Source organism: Hyposmocoma kahamanoa, unplaced genomic scaffold, assembly GCF_003589595.1.
Source record: "Hyposmocoma kahamanoa isolate Upper Pololo Valley unplaced genomic scaffold, ASM358959v1 65, whole genome shotgun sequence".
NCBI lineage: Eukaryota > Metazoa > Arthropoda > Insecta > Lepidoptera > Cosmopterigidae > Hyposmocoma > Hyposmocoma kahamanoa.
The window spans coordinates 4708621-4733556 of record NW_020653853.1 but is presented as its reverse complement, the minus strand read 5'-3'; the positions used below and the strand labels follow the sequence as shown (position 1 = coordinate 4733556).

The 24936-nt window shown below is 35.9% G+C and overlaps 1 protein-coding gene across 1 annotated transcript in view; it reads right to left on the bottom strand.

The window, feature by feature from the left end:
• The window catches only part of LOC113231496 (dorsal root ganglia homeobox protein), a 149959-nt gene that overhangs the window by 109012 nt on the left and 16011 nt on the right, over nt 1–24936 (bottom strand). Inside the window, exon 3 of the mRNA XM_026465822.1 lies at nt 10256–10373. Within this exon, the coding sequence (XP_026321607.1) occupies nt 10256–10373 (118 nt within the window). The remainder of the gene's footprint in view (nt 1–10255; nt 10374–24936) is intronic.

Sequence of the window (24936 nt, the reverse complement as noted above, 5' to 3'; positions counted from 1 at the left end):
TAGTACCCTCTTTCCAATAAAAAAAGGAATCGCGTGACATACACACACAAAAACTCGAATTGAGAACCTCCGTTTCTATAGTCGGTTAAAAACAACATGTAAAATACTTCCTCAATTTTAGAATAAAATAGTAGATGATCATAGTAATTGAATTACTAAAAGATACTAAAGATATCTCTCAATTGGTGTTACAATTACAACATGTAGTCGACAATTAACCGGGCCGACACCTGCATCGTGCATGGACAAGCTGGGGCGGACCGCGCGACAACAATACCGAATGGGGGACTAATTGTTTTCACACACCCCCCAGAGGCGCTTATTTGTGAAACGAGTTATTCTCATTTGGGTGCCTACCAGGCGCGCATTGGAATGTAGCATTGTTATCTTATCGATAGCGTATATAATAATGCTGCCAGCGCACCGTGGTGAGAAGATTTGCGTAAGGTACTCACCGATTATTACCCAGTGCATCCTGTCAATTGTTGTTCAGGTTGCGCCAGACGCACAAGAAAGGAATGTAAAATGCTCCAATGCTCCATAAATAAGAATAAACAAAGGAGTAATAATCGACTCTATATAGCTTATCTAAGATACAAGTAAGCAATTTTTCTTAGCTTAGGTATCACCTAGATTAACTTGCACTACTAACCTTAATTAAAGTTGTGTAAACATACAATAATTTCACTGTTTGCGATAGTCTGGCGCAATAATAGGGCTTAAAGTATGAAATTGCCGATTTGTACTGAAAATCTAAATTGTTTATTTTTTAAATTTTTAACAAATTTATTTAATCAAAATAGTTGCCATTATTATCTATACATTGCTGCCATCTAATGGGAAGGTTATTAATGCCTTTGCGATAGAACTCCGACGATCTAGACTGCACAAACTGTGTGAAAGCATTTTGTACTGCCTCCTGGGAAGAAAACTTCTTGTCACGTAGATAATTGTCCAAATCACGAAAAAAATGGTAGTCCGTTGGAGCAAGGTCTGGTGAATACGGAGGATGACGAATGGTTTCTAACTGCAGTTCCTGAAGGGTCAAAATGGTTTCTCGTGCTGTGTGAGGTCTCGCGTTGTCGTGGAGCAATAATGGTGAAGATCGATTCATGAGTCGGGGCTGTTTTACTGCTAGTTTTGTCAACATGGTTCGGAGTTCGGCACAATAGACATCTGCCGTTATTGCTTGACCAGATCGGAGAAAACTATAGTGAATAACACCATGCTGAGACCACCAAACAGTTACCATTACCTTTTTATTGGTAAGTTTTGCTTTAGGACACTGTTGTGGCATTTGACCTGGGGTCAGCCATTGCATTTTTCTTTTCCGGTTATCATAAAGAATCCACTTTTCATCACATGTTACAATTCGATCCAATATTCCTTCATTTCTGTACCGGTTCAACAAGGCAACACAAGTTTCAACACGCGTTTCTTTCTGCAGATCAGTCAAATCATGAGGCACCCATTTTTCGTATTTTTTTATTTTATTGATTTGACGCAAGTGAGTCAATATTGTGGGCAAGGTAACGTTAAACCATGCCGCTAATTCCTGGGTAGTTTGACTAGGATCGGCTTCCACTATCTCTCTTAATTCATCGTTATTCACCTGTGTGGGCGGTCTTCCTCGTGGCTCGTTCTTTAAGTCGAAATTTCCATCACGAAAGCGTTTAAACCAAAATCGCACGGTGCGTTCATTAGTAGACCCCTCTCCAAACGCAGCATTGATATTGCGGGCTGTTTCTGCCGCGTTAGTTCCGCGTCGGAACTCGTATTCAAAAATCACTCGAATTTTCGCAGTATCCATCTTTCTTGTCTAAATTGAATAACAAAAACAATTGAAAGTCGATATTCAAATGTTTCAAATTTAAAAAAAAATAAAAATCACAGAAACCATTTGAAAAAAGTTTCATTCGAAAACCTCAAACCATGAAGATTCTATGAAAATTCAAAGAACCTATTGCAATAAAACGGCAATTTCATACTTTAACCCCTAATAAAATGTTATTTAATAAGATTCATGTATTTAGGTAAAATTTTTATACGAAATAAATTTATCTTTATCTTTATCTTTATTTTTAGCCGCTAAATCCGCTGAACTCGCCTCAAAAGCGCAATAGTTCCAAGTGCACCACATAGGCTACAACTGACCGTTCAACTATCACAAGGTATGCAATATGGAAATAAAATTCACCAGCTGCCTTATTAAACCCTTCAAGAGCAACTACCAAAGGCATGCGATATCGTTGCTTTTCATGAATAGCGGCTCAAACTAAAATAGTTTATTTTATTTTCATCTTTAATTTATTACTCAAATGTATTCGGCCCAATATTGTGGGAGGAACTAAAGCTGCGAGACTCCGCTGGCTCGGACACGTGGACGTTTGGGACAACCGAAAGGACGCCGACCGGTCGGACGTCACAGGTACCGCTGGAGTGACAAGTGACAGAAAGATCGCAAAGATCTCGGTGCTAGTGGCTAGAAGGAGCAGACTCAGAACCGGGAGGCGTGGCAAAATTTGGTGTCGGAGGCCAAGGCTCACTTTGGGTCATTGCGCCACCGAAGTGAGTACAGAAATGTATTCAAAATATTTTAAATATAAATATTTTAGTAGCACTAGGGCTCCTTGTGAAATAATTCGTCCAGAGAAGTACTGTCACTTTACCTGTTTCTGTAGCCATGCGGCAATGTAAGTACCATGATCAGAATGAAATTTCAGAGTTGAATATGACGTTTCCATTAAGTTGTCCGATTTTTTTACCGAAAAGTAGGGAGTTTCTACATGCGCCCTTAAAAAACAGAAAAAACACAATTTTTGAGTTATGTTAAAGCTAAGTTGCCTACATAAGTACATACCTACAGAGTTAAAAAATAGTTTTGAGACAATTCATATTGTAGTACAAACAACTCTATCTTATTTTAGTAGAGTCATATTATACTTTTAGAGAATCAAAAATACTTCAGTAATCACGACTAACATCACAATCACAACATATGATGTGTTCTATAATATGCTACATATAGAATTATACTTACGTAAGATTACATTAAGGTGTTCGATACGTTCCGAAAATTAAATACTTTTCATCACGATAAAAAATAAACGTAAATTGATGATCAAATGAGAAAACAAAATAGAAATTTGTTGAAAAATAACATGGTTACAAGCACTCAGAAATCAGAGTTAGAAACAAACGGAAGTACTTTTTATGGCGTCATAATCACAATAGCGTCTCACAAGTTATACATACATTTATGATCGCTTTGCTGAAAAGGGACAGAGCATCCGCCCACTATTGACTTTAGCAATTAATATCAGTAATATTAGCTCAGGTGTGGAAACATTAATTAAAGATTATCTTTCAGCATGTAATATCAGTAACAACCTGTACAATAAGATTCAATTCCCGAAAGAAATACTAATAATCACAGCGAAAACCTTGAAAAATAAACAATTTCAAAACTCTAGAGTAAAGAATGTTTAAGAGTTACTCCAGGTACGGATTAAGGGATTGTAAATATTTTCATTAATTGAATGTGAATAATTGAGCGACCATCAGCGGATGGTAGAAAAATCCCCGTAAGCGGAAATTAAAAAGTGCTTCGCGTCCGGCCGGTGGCCTGTGTTGGCTGTATGGTGCAGTCAAGGTGGTGCAATAGAACTTTTGTTCTATAGTCGGCTTACAGTAAGCTTGAAATTCACTGTATTAGTGTTTAAATGGACTTAAAAGTTACATATTTTGGGCAGTAAGCACCCGTGGCATTAAGCGCAAGATTTCTGTGACAGTAACCCAATGAGTCTTGTGGTAAGCTTCAAATCAAATTAAAGCTTAGTTTTCGTATGAAATATTAATTGAATTTGAAATTTACCTTGAACTTTTCGATGAAGAAAAACATTGTGTGAAAACCGGTTCACACCTGCTAAGTAATTGAATGTGTGTCAATTTTTCAATATGCATTACTAATGGGCAAAACTCACAGTCTCTCATTGTGACAGAAGAAGTCTCCCAGCCCAGACGTAGGACTGTAATAGACTAACTATTATTTATTATTATTAGTATTACGAATTATTAATTTTAAACCATTATTCTATTATATACATAAACTAATCCATATTATCAATTATGCTCGACGATTTTTTAGTGGTAATTTTTTTAAATTACAATTTAAAAAAAATTGTAGCAGTAGAGCTCCTTGTGAAAGAAAAAAAAGAAAGCTCCAAGGAATACAATTTTTTTTCTTTTTTGTTATAAAAAATAAGTGCGCATTTGTCCTCCATCTCACCTGATGGAAAGTACGTCGAAGTCGAAGATGTAACATGCACACCTAAATAATGCCCATTCATTCTCGCCTTGAGAAGGTCCAAGTTACAGCGTTCAGAGAATAAGTCTGCAGGCAGGGAATTCCACTCTCTAGTCGCTCGCCATTTAAACATGGAAGCAAAACGCTTCCTGCAAATCCTGGGAATATCCACAACATAGGGGTGGAACCCCATCCCACGTCTGGTCACCCGATAATGGACAGGGGAATGCGGAATCAACTTATGCAATTCCATCGCACACTCTCCGTTACATATCCTGTAGAATACCGATAAGCAGGCAACTCTACGGCGGTGTTCAAGGCTCTGCAGCTTCGCATCAACTAATCCGAGTAGCCTATAAGTCTCTTGGTCCACTTGTTGATTGAACCCAAAGTGGCCAGTTGGTATTTATCAGAGTTATCCCATAAGTGACAGCAGTACTCCATACAGGACCGGACTAGTGCTTGACACAGTTGAAGCAACTGTCCCGGTGTGAAGTAACGCCACAAGATTCAATGTATCTGCCGAAGTTAAGATTAGACGACAGGTCCATTCCAAGTATGTGAAGACGGTCGGCTATCGGTATGGATACGTCATGAAAAGTCGAAGTCAGGCGAAAGGGACTCCGTTTTGTGGAGAAAAGCACGCTTGCGTTTAGGTAGTTTGGTAGTTAAATTTAACAAGATTGGAATTGCCCCAATCGGAGACTGCCTTAAGTGTCAAAATCAAACGACTAACCATGAACTCTCGACAAGACTGGATTTCTTCTGACTGACCTTTGCATTTCTGCCGCCAAGCAGTAATGTGACCATTACTGCATTCCGGTATGCAAGAGTAAGAATACTGGTGAAATTACGGGCACATGGAACTTGTTAACTTATCTAGCTATCTTATCTATCTAGTCTCATGGTGATTGGCGCTGTGGCAGTGCCCCTGAGATCTTCGCTATTTAAAGCTCTCAGCGGCACTACAACTGTTATGGACAGGTGTGTCGCTTACCATAAGGCGTACAACTTGTTCGTCCCATCACTTCGTATTATAAAAAAATATTTTTATATATTAATAATGTAATAATTATCGTGTATATGATGTCATTTTAAAAAAGAAACAGCAGATAAACTAAATATGTTAAAGATAGGTATTTTGACCACTGCAGGCGACGTACTGTAATGATTAAATAAACACTGAGGGAATTTGGGTTTGTTTTACTACTAAAATCTCTCTGGTAAATCCAATGTAAATACATAACAATATTTAGGACGAAAATTCATCTTATGTTTATATTCAATAGGCATAAGCGCAAAAATGTTACTTAAAAAAGCTACAAAAATATACCTACATATATGTAATTTATATATTTTATACACTTATACTAAACAGGAGTCCATTAAAGATTGGGGTGTACGAAAGGTCACGTCAAGCGCACCTTGAGCAACAATCAGCTAGTACCTCACGCTGATTGGCAAATTTTTTCACCACGATGGTAAGCATTATAGTGTATACAATCGATACGATAAAAAAAAGAAGAACGATTTAATCAAGATTAAAACATGCTATTAAAGCAGCGAAAGAGTTTTTTTTATAATCTTATCAAGTGACGGGACGAACAAGTCGTGCGCCTGATGGTAAGCCACGCGCCTGTCCATAACAGTTGCAGTGCCACTCAGAGCTTTAAATCGCAAGATCTGAGGGGCACTGCCACTGCGCCCGTCACCCTGAGACATAAGTTGACAAGTCCCATGTGCCTGTAATTTCACCAGCACCCTTACCCTTCAAAACCGGGTGCATTAGTACCGGAGTACTTCACTTCAGTTGGTTCGTATCCAGCCGGATCGAAGGAATTTTTCTACGTGATCTTTGTATTAACAATTATTATTACTCATTGTTCTCCTGAGGAGAATGAAACTGTATGATTGGTCATTATAAATAGACATTTGTTCATATTTATCATTTACAATATTTATCTCATTTATTTAAAAAGAACACGACTACTAAATTATCAATTTTCAAAAAATAATGAATTTTTCAAAATGATTATTTTGCACTGAAAAATCAATATTATACAAATAAACAAGATCTTATTTAAGCTCATCGTATAACTTGTTTCCTTGTTCATGTACTGAGTCTATCTAGCACAATGATTGGTGTAAGAATTGTAATAATTGCAGCAATAATTTATGCAATGATTTAATCATTGTGATTGATACCATTAAGTATTTTGATCGACAACTTGATTAAAATGAATGCGACACTCAAAACGAACCTTAACTTACTTCATATTTGGATTTTTTTATCTAAATACAATTTAAAGAAATAAATATTGACGTTTGAAGGCCATACGCGATGCTTATGTCCAAAATCAATTTTATATGTATTCGGAATCAGCAGACAGGTATTTATGTCTTTTTAAACTCGCATATATTTATAATACTTTTTTCTAAAGTAATAGATTCAAGTTTGGTTTAACGGCAAATTTTGTATTAAATTTATAATATAAGTAATTTTAATAATGGTTAGCCCCTTTTAACTTTTAATCGTTCAATTATGGATGTTATTAGTAAAAATTCTCAAAAAAGTATTATAAAATATTTATCTATAATAATCAAGCATCCATAGCTAATCAAGTTTTTATTGGACCGGGATATCAGTTCCATTGAAGGGGCTAGCATGGCTAGCACTGAGGGGGAACTTGATAATTCAATTTGTATTGACTGCCATTCATTTGCATATTTTTCTTAGCAAACGGACATTGAAATTAACGTATAAGTGCTTTAGTCTACGTAAAATTGGAGATTGTAGAGACCGTTGAAAGACCGCTTCGGACTTTAAAGCAACTGAACGTAGTTATACAAATGAGTATGCTGCGGGGCTATTACAGCTCTTTAATAGCAAATTCTTTTTGCCGAGAGACATGTGATAAGCGACGAGCTCTCGTCGTGAAAAGCATCTCATCGCCTTGAATAGCCGTTGGCCACCGCTTGGCTGATGGCGTTCCAAGAATAAGCCCTGTTTGTAGCGTTCCTACAGAACGCGAACAAATTGCTTTATACATTTTTAATAGATTCGTTTAAGCCGCTTTTATAACCACTAGCCACCGACCGCTTACTCGGCGCGCTTTTAAAAAACCTGGGGGGAGGTACGCGAACCTCAACACCCCCCAACCCAGAACTCTAGCAATTCGTTAATAGATTTTAAAAATTAATATATTTACGCAATTACGCAGCCGGGGCGGGCTGTCATTTTCGACGGCCCTAATGAAATAAGGCCACTCACTAACGTTGTTACGGCGGCCCTTTGATCGCTATTTTATGAGCAAAAAACCGGCAGCGCAGAAACTAATCAAAAGTGACATGATCCTTATTAAGTTTGTTCAAATTTCGAATGTAACCGTGTTAGAGACGGGCGCGAGTCTAAAAACTATTTTATGAATAATAGACGACGCCGGCGGCGACCAATCCCCGGGGAGCCCCGCCCACTCCACTTGCAACCCTTCGCCCCCGCGCGCCCCCCGCACCCCTGCCCCGCCGCTATTCATTAGCACATTACCACCCCTGCACGTGAGTCAGTTAGGATAACGCGAAAGAAACTGATTTTTACCTTTTTAGGGTTAACGCAACCCGTTCGCTAATTTGGACCGGAATGTTTTCGTTTAACTTTTTTTCGTCTGCCTGCCTTTCCATTAGGTGGCTTCAGTTCTTTGTAAATGGGATCACCGATTTTCTTTTCCTTGGACTCCATCAGAGGTTGATATGTTTAATACTTTTTTTCAAATGGATGTGATGTTGACTATCTCTGACTCATTGACTTATGTACAAAAAATGATGATGAAATTGAATATACTAGTTGATTATGGCGTAGAAATTTATGGATGATAAATACAGGGTCAAAAGTAGGTACGTCAAACTTGACACTTAAAATTTAAATTCAACTCTATGCCACGTACGTTAAGAACGGTCCAAAGAATCAAACTTGATGCGCTTTGACTACTATCAGAAAAGAAGATACTTTACCACCTAAAGAGTTCATTTTGCGTGCAAGTTACGACGATCAGTAGCGGCCAACCGAAGCTAAGCTAAATCATGTTTGTATTATACACAAGAGGTTTTCTTTAAAAAGGATCAGCAAAACAAGATACAGGGCATGATAGCAATCTCCGCTTGCAAACATTTTTTTTTTGAAATGAGAAGGCTTCAATTACTCTCACAGTACATTACGAATATTATAAAACAAAAGAATAGAATAGAATAGAATAGAATAGAAATCTTTTATTACTACGCCACAACAAAAATATACACAGTAATAAAATGAAGATAAAAAAAAAGATGAAGCTACATTAAAACAAAAAATTAAAATTAAAATAACTGGGAAAAAAAGGAATAAAAATAAAATCATACACAACAACAAAAGCAAACATGAAATATTTAACACAATTAGATTAAGTGTCATGTGCGTGGCTGTGGCGTATGTAACAGGATCCCACTGAGCTATTGTCACCACCGAGAAAAGAAAACCGAGTGAGTGCCGGACGTGTGTGTCGCGAATATACGAGTAAACTTAAAAAGGACTATAAGTACTTGATGATAAGCAAGAGACAATTGCAATCTCTGTCCATGTATAAATAAGAAGAGCCTATTTATTCAAAGCGGCGGTTAACTCAGATTTTCAAAATGTATACCAAAATTACCAAAACTTCATAACGCACTCTTAAAATCAATTCTTAAAAGATTCCGTCGATTTTAAACGGAATTTGTATCGAATTTGAACTGAAAATCGAGTTGGAAATCGAAACAGGAGGTAACAAGACAAGAGCTTTAATGACAATAATGGCATTAGTGAGGAGCTGGCTTCGTAAACTGTGTTAGGGAAGTTTGCCGACCGATAAGTGAACTAATCGACGCCAGCTCCGAGACTACGCGGTTAGTCCGGGGGTTTTATTTTGGTAAATCCTGATAGTTTTGACCTTTTCGTAATTTTTATATCTTTCAAGCCGCCAAATAGGCTACGATTTTTATCAGGAACAATGGAAAGTAGTTACTTCAGACATTTAGGGTATTAATAAACATATCATTAATATCGCAAATGCATTTCCAGCCTTAAGACATCATAATAATAGTAATGTGGCCTTCACTGAAATAATCCCAATTGTTTGTCCGCAAATGGATGAATTACAGTCAGTCTTGCTAACAGTTTGGATTTCTGTGGCGTGTCGCTTCCAGCACAAATGCGGAAGGTGGACTTGCTCGATACGGCACGTATTGTTCGCCGGTTCTTGAACCTGAGTCCATGACCCAGACTGACAGTGCCTTTTCCGGGGAATACCGCCTCTACCATTTAAAAATTCAATATTAATCTTTTAGGCCTTGGGAGAGGCGAGAGTCTAAAATAGATATAATAATAATAACAATGCACACATAGCCTCGCGCTAGGGAAACCCTGTATCGCGGGTGCGATGGACACACACATAGGCAGACAACCACAAATACACCCAACTCACTAGAGAAATTAATATAGGCCATATAAATATTTCTCCCGGCCCGGGAATCGAACTCGGGACATCTGCGCGGCAGTCCAGCAATGAAACCGTTCGGTTACCGAGGCAGTTATCAGAATCTTAAACCTACTGTACTTGTAATTGAACTAGCTCTGACTGCCCTTTTGTAGGTACGAAACAATAGTAAAAAGAGGTAAAGGGGAGGTAAGTACCTACTATCTGCAAAGTTGAAGGCAAGCAATAATGGAAGTATTACTGCGTTCCGGTAATGAGGGGTAACGGTGCTGATGAAATTACATGCATATGAGAATTGTCAACTTATGTCTCAGAGTGACGGATTCAGTGACAACGCGCCTCAGATGCAATTGTAATGGACAGGCGTATAGCTCACCAGCAAGCGCACGGCTTGTTCGTCCCGTCACTTGATCTCGTAAAAAAATATAAAATGCATAATACTTACATGGATGAGAAGCGGTGAAGGGGTACTCGAGTGTTGGAAGACGGTGCTGGTGCGGCGGTAGGCTCGGCGGGCAGTGGTAGCAGAACAGGCTGCGCCCGCCGCCGCCACTGCTCGCCAGCTACGAACAAAATTATTACCATTATTTAACTGACATGTATTTAAATTTTTATTGAATTGATATTCATTTGTTTTTATGTGAAATTTCTGCACTAGTTTGTTATAATTATTAATACAAAGATCGAACACAGAAAAAAATTCCTTCGATCCGGCCAGATTCGAACCGACGTCTTCTAGCATACCGTGCCAGACGCTATGCCTACTAAGTCGTTGAAAAACCAAATAAAAAAGATACGACAACGAGCACATAGAAAAATTCGTGGCTATGTATTAATAATTATAACAATTATAATAATAATAAAGCACTCACTCAACATAGTCCTGCACTAGGGAAAACCCTGCCAGACGCTATACCAACTAAGCCACGGAACGAACCAGCGGACCCCACGAATTTTAGAATGTACTTGCGTCGTATCTTTGTATTTGGTTTATCAACGATTTTTTAGCCTCCTTTTTATCATGTTTAGTATGTATAAAATTTTATTACTCTTCTAAACACGCATTAAAAAGTTATTGACTAATTTCGTGCGTAGGATTTATAAAATTTTCTTTTCAAAGGTTGGTATTTTACAGATGTGGTGCTATTACACTAAGAGTGCGTAATGTTGTGCATGGTTCATGTTAGATTTCCTTTAAATAAATAAAGACTGACGAGACAACCCTAGTCTAGTGCAGGAACGACTGAGAAATATTTTGTATACGATTTACTCCACAATTAAGTTGTGTTCTTAGTTTCTTGATGTTTATTAATGTACATAAACGCCTACTTTTCGGGCAACTTCTTTGCTCAACCAATTGTTCACACAACAGTCACGTATCGATATATTACATGACAGCTCAAATGGACTGTGAAGTTCTATTGTGAATAAATAAATAAATAATTACATGTACAATCAAATCGAAAAACAAATTATTTTGTATGTATATATTCACACAGCAAGTACGCCATATAAGACATAAGTAACTACGTTTTTTTTTAATTTTGCGACACACATGATATAACACATTAAAAAACTGTGTTCTAGATTGATAAAAATACGGGTCTAATTAATTATTGAATATCCATTGAGTCGGCAGATTAAAGCACGTACGGTATAGCCTAACGGTTCACGCTGTTGGCGCTGGTTGTGAAGGTTCTAGATTCGATTCCCGGTACGATCAATTTGGGAAATGAACTTTTCTAAACTGGTTCTGGTCTGGGTGTTTAGGGAAGAATCCCAGACTGAATTCCGTTGCTCTGGTATTCATAGTAGAGGGAATTCCCCAGTTTGAGACCAGGCAATTGCGTGATTGTTTGGCTTTTTTCATTCATTCATTTTTATGACGCACTCATTCGTATCCCACATATATAGACAACCACAAATTACACCCAAACTCACGAGAGAAAAAAATGTAGGTTATTCAAATATTTCTCCCGGATATGACCGAAACGGTTACCCGAGACCTCTGCGTGGCAGACAAGCATAGTAACCGTTCGGCCACACATCGACTAACTTAGCACATACTTAGTGTTCGATCTTTGTATTAATATTTTTTTTATCATATCAAGTGGCGTGATTGCTTGTTCGGCTTTAGGTTCCATTGAATACCAGGGTAACAGCCTAGTCTCAGCTGTGGTCCGCCACAGCCGCACATATGACATTTTTTGAAATTGTATCGTTTGTTTATTGTTTTAAATGTTCACCGCGTTGTTTTTTGTTTCCTTTCACTTTTGTAATCATATATTCTTTATTTTTGTGTTGTAGCGTTGTAATAAATGCCTTCCATTGAATTCTATTATAAATGTGACTTTTAACATCAAAAGTCTTCTTATCAGAAGAGGAAACTATTGCTTTTAAATTCTGCCAAAGTGCCGGGAATCCAAATCTAATTTGTCTATTAGTTCTTGTTTAATTAATTTAGGTTATACATAATCATTAAAAAATTGCAATGTAACTTCGAAAATAAGTCATAAGAAATATGACAAACAGCTTCAGTATACAAATTGTACATAATTCTATACATAATTGTAATAATACTCAAGTTTTGGAACAAGTTCGACGCCCGAATCTTGTATAAAAAAATATTTAAAACTTATATTAAAGTAGTTCAGTAAAAGCTCAAACAAATCATCATAAAGTACAATCTTTTTTTAATAACTCAACACACTCATAGCCCCGCACCAGGGAAACCCTGTGTCGCGGATGCTATGGACACACATAGACAACCACAAATTACACCCAAACTCACGAGAGAAATAAACGTAGGCCATGCACATATTTCTCCCGTCATGGAAATCGAACCCTCTGTGTAGCAATCATGGTATGGTAACCTTTCGACCACAAAATTACTAAATAAATCTTTGAGATTTCAAACTCTGCGTGACACGTAAAAAATAATTAACGCTTCGCCAAAAAAGGTTCGTTTAAGTAAACACGACTGTTTATAAATTTCTTGTTCTTTATTCATCTTGCAAACTCTGTGGTTTAGTATTTATGCCCTTTCTTCCCCGAATTACATCAAATTGTTGAAATACATGAGATCACAAAGTGTAGAATTTCTCGAGATACTCTTATAAATTAAACGGGGATGAAATAACAACTTTATCACAACAATCATTACAACCATTTGTTTCATTTAATACCTGAACTTGAAGAATGCCTTTTGAAAGTGTTTGATTTTAGACGCGTATTACTAAACCGAATACCATTCAAATAGTTATGACCTCTATGAAAATTTTAAAACGCGATCGAGCCAATAAAGGCCTTCACTCACCTGCGTATAATCAATCCACAATAAAATATAGCGCATTACACAATCGATCTAACAATAATTTACATTAGCATAGAAACGATGCCGCCGGTAATGATAAGGCGCTGCGCTCACGCATAGAATAGCAACAGCGTGGATGGTAATGAAGAGAATATCAATAGTGCAACTCTGGCGCATATTGTAATGATAGGCGATGGACAATCATCGGTCATTAGCGGCGTTAGTTAATTCATAGTTTGATTGAGATTGAGTGCATTGTTTTGTACCAAGAGTTTGAGACACAGTTTGTATTATACAAAATCTTACCGTGTGGAATAGTAAAACTATTGCTGTATTGTATACAGTAAGAAGTTGCATTTATAATTACTCTGTGATTGTTTTGGTAAGTCTAGAGTACTCGAGTGGAGATCAAAGATCGATATAAGAAGCATAGATAGACTGCTAGAAGATAGATGTACGGACGATATAAGAAAATGACTGGAAAAATTATACGAAATGATGGATGCGAAAAACAAAAGATAAAAAAAGATGACAGGCAAACAAGGAGAAAAGAAAGACAAGAGACAACTACGTATACTCGGCGATGCAATTCGAGATCAAAAATGTAAACAAAGACCGTCCCTATTAAAATAACATCTCATTAATCATGAATATTTTACTTCAAGTATGTTTTAATGAATCTGTATTAGTACAGGTCCTACCCTTGATATTAAGCGTTTATTTATTTTTATTAAGAAGTTCATAATAATTTATTTTTGGTTTACTAATATTTTGTGGATTAAAACGCTTTTTTACATTATTAGAGGCATCAAACTTCAAAACATAAACAAAAATAGCAGCTATAGGTTGTGTATAACCGAAACTTTGAAGCTATAAGCAATAATAACAATTATTATTATTAAATAGGTGGTATAAAAACAATTTACAAAAAAATGTTTTTCTAATAATATTATTTGTACATACACACAATTCAAACACAAAGTAAAAAATATTGTACTTTTTAGATATTTTCACATTTGTAAGCTTCTTCAAATATTTTTTTCCTAATGAGAACACCTTTGTTCAGATTCTTGATCTAGAATTCCATCGCTAAGTATAGTTTACAAAAAAATAAGTTAAATATGACTTGGAGTTCTAACGCAAAGAACAAATGTTGATACTCCGTCTAATTATTATCTTAGCACTTTGTTCTAGAACCTTAATTGTCTATCCATGTACTTGACACTGGCATAAAGGTCGCACTTCAGAAAAAAACCATTTGTCACAAATTTCATGAAGTTAATGCTATACAAACTACAGTCAAGGGTCAAGACTCTTTGGATTTTGGGCTGTTCTTATTGTCAGCGCCATAGAGTTGAATTTAAATTTTAAATGCTAAGCTTGACGAGTACACTTGACCCTGTACCAGTAACAAAAGGACCCTATAATACGATCATGGTCTTGCTAAGAAATTGGTTAATCTATATATATAGAGGAGTAGAGTCCGGAGCAATTCACTGATAAATATACGCACAGCAATAACTATAAAGATAACATGAAAACTTGAGGGTACGTTACTTTTATTTAATGTAGGCGTACTAAGAACGGATGTTTCGAAATTCAATTCCTAAAAGAATCATAAGGGTAAAAATGTTTGTATGAAAAATCGTATTCCTCAAACTTACGAAAATGAAACTTTGTAGTAATATTTTATAATACAAATCGTGTAAGATTAACACGACAATACAATATTAATACAAAGATCGAACATAAAGAAAAAACCCTACGATCTGACAGGACTGCAATATACAAAAGTTTTTCTATATCGACCCGGCCGGGGATCGAACCCGAGACAGCATAAATGGCAACACCGTGAAAACCGGTGTGCAAGCCACATGACCGCGGAGGTCGTCAATAAATATGTTTCAACAGGTTTAAGGCGATGTAGTCAATATTGAAGGAATGTCACTTTATGGTGGCACTTCACATGGCTACTTGCATTCGCTATTGGTTGTTTGATGTACTTGGTGAAATATTTGGCGTAGTACAGACAAAATATGCGAGCACTGACTAATATGACCGTCTACACATGGAGCCAAATGCGTTTGCGTATTTGCCTAGATTTGATTCCTTTGATATGCGTCTAACATCGAGTGTATAACCCGAAATAGAGACGAAATGTCATTTAATTTGTGTGAAAACTATTCAGCCGGATCGTTACGGTTCATTTCAAATCGACCAGTTTAACTTGAGCTTTGCCATAATGGATGAAAATTTGAAAAAATAAGGTACGTACGTATTTAATATTTAATTACTGATGAAATGTGATTCCGTTTGTTTTGTAATCAGATGGTTTACTGTTTTTCCCACACCACCGAAAGGAACAGCCTCCATTATTAGAGATATTATTTTTATTACAAAAAATACAGAATACTTTTGAAATATACGGAGACGTACACACAGGTCAGTTATTGGCGCTGTATTATTTTTAATTTGTGATTCCAGTGCAAACGAGAGTTGATATAAAAGTAATACAAGACCCATTTGCCTGATAGGTTGCCAGGGGTGAACAGGCTTATTTCGTCTCTATTTCTGGTTATGTGCTCGATGGCGTCTAGAAACCGACCAGAGCGCAGTAATGCGTGTTTGGTATTTGTTGTATTCGTCGAATACACAAACGAGGCAAATACTTCGTCACACATGCCATCTACACATGGTGTATGTTTGCCAAATACATATATCAAATACGCAAATGCAAATAGCCACGTGAAGTGCTACCATTAAAAACAGCGCAAACTGTAAAGTACAGCACAATCTGCCTTCGTGGCCGAAAGGTTACTATGCCGGACTGCCACGCAGAGGTCCCACGTACGATTCCCGGGGAGGGAGAAATATTTGTATGGTCTACATTTGTTTCTCTCGTGCGTTTGGGTGTAATTGGTGGTTATTTATGTGTGTGCGTTAGTGTTATTATCAATCCGATTTTATCAAAATTTACCGATCAAACGGTTTCTATTCATCATAGAGTGGGTCGATTACAGTAAATTGTGTTTGAATCAGTTCATTTCCCGTATGCGAGAGTAGGCGACTCGGGACTACGCGCACCGCAAAGGACGCGGAGCACATACATCAATTAATTTCGATGAGCAAATTGCAGCATTGCATTGTACTGAATTGTTGCGTGCCATTTGTACAATAAAACTACCGACATTGCTACAAACAGGAATATACGTAAGTGAGATATGTGGTTATGAATCAATATATGAATTTATTTTATATTTAAACGATGGATTAAGATAATATATATAAAGTTATTTTCATATTCACTAGTAGTTCTTAGGTTTTCGCGGTTGCTGCACAATAGTTAGCTTTTTTTTTATAATGTCAAATGACGGGACGGACAAGTCGTGCGCCTAGTGGTAAGCGACGCTCCTATCCATAACAGTTGCAGTGCCACTCAGAGTTTTAAATCGCATAGGTTTTAGGGGCACTGACACTGCGCCCGTCACCCTGAGACATAAGTTGACAAGTCCCTACCAAACCGGAACGCAGTAATGCCCACATTACTGCTTGGCGACAGAAATAGAAATAGAAATAGAATAGAAACCTATTATTGTAAGAAATAGGCATGATTTGAGCTATAGTTAGTATAGAAATACAAATAGACAATTATGCTTAGTTTAGGCATCACCCAAATAGATTAACTTGCACTACTAACCTTAATTAAAGTGATATACAAACATACAATCATTTCACTGTTTGCAAAAGTCTGGCGCACATATCTAAATAAAAGGTTATTAAATAAGTTTAATGTATTTAGGTTAAGTTTTTATACATAATAAATTAATCTTTAATGAGGATTGGGAACGTCACAAACATCACTTTAAGGGTGAGGCCAGACGAACATAATTTTGTGTGTTCTGAGATGCATTGTTTGAGTTGCGTAATTTACGCTGCATTCAGTTTCATATAAAAGTCCGGCTTGTTCCACACGAAAGCGATGACGCAAAATGAGTTGTTTGCCGAGTCACGCGCGTAATTACAACTGAATTGCAACGTGATGGTGCTTGGTCACTTGGTATTGGCGTTTCTCACTCCGTTATACTATATGATACAAGCACCTCATACAAACGCATAAAAGCAACTGGATAAAATACGTTCGTCTGGCGTCCCAACCGAATTTCAGTCGAATGTAAACTACGCGACTCAAAAATCGCGACTCACAACGTACAAAAGATATATACTGGTTTTCCCACGATGTTTTCCTTCACCGAAAAGGTTATTGTAAATTTCTAAATAAATTTCGCACATAAATTGCCAGGTCCAAGCCCGATTTCGAACTCACGACCCTGTGCCTGAGAGTCGGTAGATCAAACCGTTAGGCTACCACGACCTTTTATTTATTTACCATGGCTTTAAATTGTAGCACGGCTACCATGGCTACATATTGAAAACTGAACTATTCATGGCTGACTCTGAAGAACCCGAAACATTGGTTTGCTTAAAAAAATATATACGTGAATTAGATATTAATATATAGTTTTATTTCCATGTTATAATTTATGATACTTTTATTTGACGCGACACACGAATTGATCTTTCAAAATAAAAATTAACACTTTGATTTAAACTTTCACGATTTTCAACATTATTTGATTTTTAATTCGGGACTTAATCACGTATAAAACATACTTTAATTGAGTGAGTGTTGTGTGTCCGTCTAGTGAGAACCCTAGTACACAAATAAATCATAAAATCAAGTGCAGGTAGTTAGAAAAACTCGCACGGCTAGAAGATGCTGACACCCGCCTCTTCAGTCCCTTCGAGATGTTCGAAACGTCGAGGTAATTAAAATATGTTTTATACGTGATTAAGTCCCGAATTAAGATAAAAATAAAAATTAACACATCACTAAAAACAGTTTTGTACTGTCTATTTTCTAATTTAAATATTATATACTAAAAAAATTCATGAGGTCCGTGTCTTAGGCATGGTTGCTGGGAGACGTTGGTTTGAATACAACCGGATCGAAGTGTTCAATCTTTGTTTAATAATTATAACAAACTAGTGGAGTAATTTCACAAAACATAGTTAAATATCATGGTGGTGAAACACACTGACACTCAATAAAAATTAATTATTATATACTACTTTAATCAAACAAACAATGCCCTGGTTTGTTACTTTTCTATTTCCATATTTTCAATAATTACGTGTTTCTCGTTAAGGGAACAATTTGTATCCATAGTACTCGTTGCGATTTAAAGCTCTGAGTGGCAATGCAACTGATATGGATAGACGTGTCACTTTATACCAGGAAGACACTTGTTCACTCTGACAATTGGTATCATAAAAAAAGCCGGACTTCCTACATTTTTAAGGATTTTGTGCCGTAATTTTAATACAACAGTTTTTTTACATTTAGTATCACACTTTATTATCATTTAAAAAAATCTTAAATTGTAATGAAATAACAATAAAATTGAATTAATGTATTCAAAATCAAAATTAAACAAAACAAAACTTCATCAAATGTAAAAAGCCTTAAAAACTTCCTTAAAATAGTCTTGATAAAACAAAATTGTTCAGGTCATGTATTTAATCACCAGAGAATACATTGAAAACTACAGTTTTCCACCAATCAGTTTCAATAACATACAATAAAAATCACAGTTGATAATTAACACAGGAATGCTGAATTGTTGTAAGCCCACGTAACTACATTTATTTGTAGATTTGATCATTGCGTCATTGGCATAACTCGGTTTGCGGGAGGAAAATGGCAATGAAATTCAATTGCACGCGTTAACTGTGACCCACGTGCGAATAATGATGCGCGGGCGCATTTGATACTGTATATTCTCGTCGTCACATCCATTGAATATCTGGGCACACATTGTAAAATATGAAAATACGTAAAAATCACACAAAACTCATTACCTCCGTCTTGCGTCTTATAATAATCATGAAAGAAATTATCACCTTACCGGTATTTTGTACTCTTATTACAATTTTAACAAAAACGAGTGTGAGTGAGAAAAACTCAAAATAACAAAAATAGACAGCAAGGTCTCTTGTTTTTCAGACTGCAGGTTACTTGAACTTGAACTTTTTTAGTTAAAACCAAGTGTTGTAGAGATGCTTTATACGTCAATAATAAAAATATTTTGCAAAATTGTATTTAGAGATTCTCTGTATAGATGAGGATTCCAATTTTGTGTTATTATTTATTAATACTGGCACAGTACTACATAATCCTGTTACCCGGTGTATTGGCGCGTCCTGTCTGCGCGCGTGGGGTCCCGATCGGTAATCCCATTTGTACCATTGAATCATTACCGTGTTACACCCGCCGCCTGACATCCGTGCTGCACTGACCTTGTAATGACGTATCTTTTATTTAACTAAACCAATTCGTAGTCTCAATTAGTAATGATATTACTCATGCGTTCTTTATTTGTTTTGTTATGTGTAATTTGTGCAGATTGAGATGTTATCAGTAGTTCATAGTGTACTGACTAATTATACGGTTTAATTCCGGCTTCCCCTGTCCATCATCGGGGGACTAGACGTAGGCTGGTGGGAGTTCCGCCCCTAAGTTGTGGATATTTCAACAAAGATTCACACGAAGCATTCCGCTCTATATTTATATGGAAAACGGCTATAGAGTACAATTGTGAATAGGCATTGCTCAATACGCATTTAAGTGTTTTTTAAAGTAAAACAAGAGAAAAAAAGGTATGTTATTTATACTACTCGTAAATTGGTGTAATGTATTGTCGGTTGGTGTAATGTATTTAACTTCTTTATATATATAACTCTTCAGTGGACATCAACAATTACTCATTGTTATTAAATATTCTAATTAATCAAGTTTAAGGTCTTGGTCACTTCAAACAGTATCACCTAAGATGTATTTCGATATTTGAATTACATTTCAGGCGTGCTTGAATAACAGATTTAGGAATTGTTTATTAATACGAGAATACTTATGATACTGAAGTCATACATATTCTTGTTTTATCATAGTAATCAAATATTTGTAATAAAAACAAAATATTTTATTTTTAAGCTTCGGGGATTTGGTTAGAATCTTTGCTTTTAAAAAGGATTGTTAATTAACCCTTTGTGTATGACCATATACAACTCAAAAACAAGCCATCTTTTGCTTTTGTCGTTGCTATTTGTAAAAATTTATTAAGGTTGGTAACATCAGGCGTATTCTACAATTTTGTGCCATGGTGTGTAACAAGTTTTGATAGTAATAATTACATAAATTTGTTGAAAAAAACATGTATTTTGTTTTTTAGGTTTTGGTATTAGATTATTGAGGATGTATATAATATTAGTTTTACCATATTAGGTTTTTAAATGCTCGTGTGAGGTACAGCGGCAGGTATCCAAACCATATGTGTTTGCTAAAAACGAGCGATTCATTCTGCCGTTTAGGTTCTCGGGTTTCTCTCAGAGAAAAGTTTAAGAAAACTGGTATCATGACTGTGGCATCACAGTGCATTTACTCAAATATTTTGTATGCCATAAAAATATACATAATTTCAATAAAAAACGAGATATAAGCAATATCTAAGTCCAGACTCATGGTACCACGATTTCGTTTAACTAAGGTAAACGATCCTTTTATGAGGAACTGTATACGTTTTTGCAATAAAATTCCGGAGCATATATTAACATTACCATATCCTAAGTTTAAAACCTACATTAAAAGTATTTTAATTAAAGTAATATTTAAAAAAATTAAGAGTATGTGTTAGATAAAGATGTATGGAAAAACAACATGAGTCTAGATTCCTCACAATTATGGTTCAAAGTGTATTCCATAGCATTGTATTCCAAAAATTTTACCTACGGAATAAATGATTATTTGACTTTGACCTTGACTACCGCAAATAAAATTGAAAAAGGAACATAGGAAAACGCTTATCAATAATTTTGTAATCGTCGACAGTACGGCGGGGGTCTTTTTATCTAATACTTCTTGTATCGTTGATTTCATTACCCTGTCACACCCACCGCCCGACATCCGCGCTGCATTGACCTTGCAATGACGACGCTTCTTTTTTATTAAACCAATTTGTGCTTATCAAGTGATAATTTTATTTATGTTGTAGTTCTTTATTTGTCTACAGGCACGATTTGTATAGATAAAGAGATGAATGCGGACGTGGCAATTAGAAACATCATTTCCGTCGTCAATACGGTGGTAATCAAGTTAAATAGAAAAAGATAGTGACGAGCTCACTTTCGACAGTTCTTTGATGATAAATAATTTTTATCTTAAGTTCATAGGGACTCACGTGTAAAAAATATAGGATTTATGAATGATAAGTAGCCAAGTCTGTGTGTCTCTTATACGGCTTTTTAAGTTCTGAATTGCGCTTTTTTTAAGTTGCGAAATTCAAAAGGTCTGCATTGTGATAAGTACGTACGATTAACATCAATTCAGGCCACTTATTATATTATCAAAAGTGTCAGAGGAATTTAAAAATAAATCGAATAAACGTTCGAAATTCATAAGATTATTATTTATAAATCGTCTTTGTTTTTAATATTTAAAGCTCGGGATTATTATCTCTTTATTCTTTTAGCAAATATAGCTGTGAAAAAAATACTTGAACGGCGCGGTTGTCGTCACTACTGCCAAGTGCCTGTTTGAATACCGACAAGATGTGAGAATTGATTGATATCTTAAAATGCTTTCATATGAATTTGGGAGCTTAATCTTTATGAAATAACCATAATTCTCGTATTATAAATTCTGCTTGCGAGCTTATAAACTCATTTTTTGTTACGAAATAAAGACTTTCATATCGAAACTGCATTTTATTGCACTCATTTGGAAAGCAAATAGTCATTTTTTAAATTTACATTGAATTGCCTTCAATAAACTGATTAAAACCAGAGTTTCTATCTCGTTGCGTAAACATCGACGGCAAATACGACTTAATGGTTTAACGTTGAAATTATATTTGGATTCCGATTGAGTTCAAATAATCAATTGGATTTAATCCACCCAATTCCGTTAATTACTTACTGCTTTAACCGTTTAATTGTGTTTATTTCTGTAATGAATGTTCGATATTAATTTAATTTCTATCCGCAATTTCAACAAGTTTGTTTTTTGTATATTTTTAGTACAGATAATTACTTTTCAGTAGACACAATATTGAACTGCAAAGAACTTTCATCAGATAGATATTGGACATTAAAGTTTTATTATTAATGTATACATAGAATTTGAAGCCAAAAGTAGCTATTCAGCTTGGCTCGGCAGCGTTTGATAAACTAAATCGAGTCTTTTCGTCACCCATACTGCAAAGTTCGAAAACAAAGGTTTTCAATTGGTGCCTTCTACCTGTTATGACATACGGAGCCGAGACGTGGATACTCACGATACGGTTAGTCCACCAGTTGACAGTCGCTCAGGGAACTATGGAACGAGATTTGGCCGGAGTTTCTTTGTAGGACAGGTTTCGGAACGAGGTTATCCGACAGAGAACCAAGGTCTTCGACATAGCTGGTAGAATAAGCAAGCTGAAGTAGCAATGTACTGTCTATATCTGTCGAAGAATCGACAACCGGTTTCTTTTTGTCGTGCGCCTGATGGTCAGCTACACACCTGTCCATAATAGTTAATATATTATAAATCGCATAGATCTGAGCACAGCCACTGCGCCCGACACCTCGAGACATAAGTTGAAGTCCCATGTGCCTGTAATTTCACTAGCACCCTTACCATTCAAAACTGGAACATAGGAATACTGAAACATTACTGCTTGGAGGCAGAAATAGGTAAGGTGGCAGTACTTCTCTGGACGAACTCTTTCACAAATATACAAGTTTATACTAATTTAACATTACTTATATATTTTAAGATTAATGTGCATTGCGAACGTGATGCCATGCCTGAAAGCATGGTGCTATGGTTACAGTTGACCCCACACTAGGCTGAGCCTGCGGCGATCCGACTGCCGACGGAGCAGTGACGTGGAAAGGTCCAGTGTTGATTAGAAAAAAAAATCCGCTTCATTTTGATAAATCATTGGCTTTAGCGTTACTGACAGCATCGCTAATGTCCTTGTTGATTGGTGGGAGTCACTAATAATAGCTACAGCCGTAACAGCGGTTTATCTCTTCACAACTTTTTTTGACGAACTCTGGTCGAGTGGCTTGAATATTGGTTTTTATGGTAGCGCCATCTTTGTGGTTCCGAGTTCAAACCCTAGCCAATATGGAACTAACTTTCAATATTGTTTTGGATCTAGATGTCTGTGGTACCGTTGTAGTTCCTTACTTTGAGATCAGAGCAACGTAACTGATGTTGTCTAATATTGTCTACCGTACCGTTTAGGTTCTCGGATTCATCTGAGAGAAAAGCTTAAGGAGACTGGTATCATGATTGTGGCATCACAGTACATTTACTCAAATATTTTGTATGCCATTAAAGACATACATAATTTCGTTAAGAAAGAAGATATTCATAATATTAACCTTAGAACTGAGTCCAAACTCATGGTACCACGTTTTCGTTTAACTAAGGTAAGCCATTCTTTTATGGGGAACTGTATATGTTTTTACAATAAGATTCCGGAGCATATATTCAGATGACTATTTCCTAAGTTTAAAACTTACATTCAAATATTTTAATTGAAAAGTCATATTACAAAATTGTAGATTACGTGTTAGATAAAGATGTATGGAAAGACAACGTGAATCTAGATTCCACACAAATATGATTCAAAATGTATTGTATAGCATTTACGTTTATTTGAAAAGAGTAATCCCTAGAGTTTCTTGCTTGTTCTTCTCAGGGAGATCAGCGTAGTGAACGAGCAGTAGCTTAAAAAATTACGTTTTCAAGTGTAAAAATTTTACCTATGGAATAAATGATTGTTTGACTTTAACTTTGACTTTAAAAAAATACTTTTTATGCCTCTACTCTATTAAAACCTGTAAGGCGAACAAGGCTTAAATCCCTTGGAACACGTGTAAAGTCCTCAACCCGTATTAGCCCAGCATGGTAGACAATGGCCTGAAGACTATCCTTAAAGAAGATCCTTATTTTGATGTAATAGTTCTATAATTATAGTCAAGTTTTTTTCAATGAGGTGCGCACTTATAAAATATAACGTAACTTGAATGATAATGTAACTCGTTTCCATCCGTGCCTGTCAAGTATAATGATTGCAACAACAATTTTAAGTAATGAATTTAATAATGTTGTGACTGATTCAATTAAAAATTCGGCAAACAAAACTTAATTGGGATTCCATTAATTTTCAGTGTACTACTTGCCTTAAATTAAAAAAAAACACTCTCTAACACCTATAAAATGATCTTATAAATAAAAATCATAACACTTAACACTTGTAACAATGTATAATATTATAAATATGATATATAAGACAAAATCTATTAAATATTGTAGAACTTCAAGTTGCACCCTTGATCACAATCTGCAAAATGATAACTTTTCATGAGAGAGGTTTAGATTAGATTAGATTCTACAAACGAAATTGTTCATACGATAATCTTATTATGCTCAAATAGGTCAGTTATAAAATTGATTCTTTATTGCACATTTATTACAGCTCAAGTATAATAGTAGTACTAAGTTAACGTGGAACAGGCGGCTTTATTGCTTTGTAGCCATTTCTTCCAGGCAACCTTAGGATAGACATTTGGGATATGCCAAAGGGGTGCAACCAAAGAATATCAAAGAATATACTATACACTACATAATAAGTAATAATAAAAATGGGGACGATTCATCTATTTTGCGTGGTAAATGTACTTCAATTTTATTCTTCTCTTCC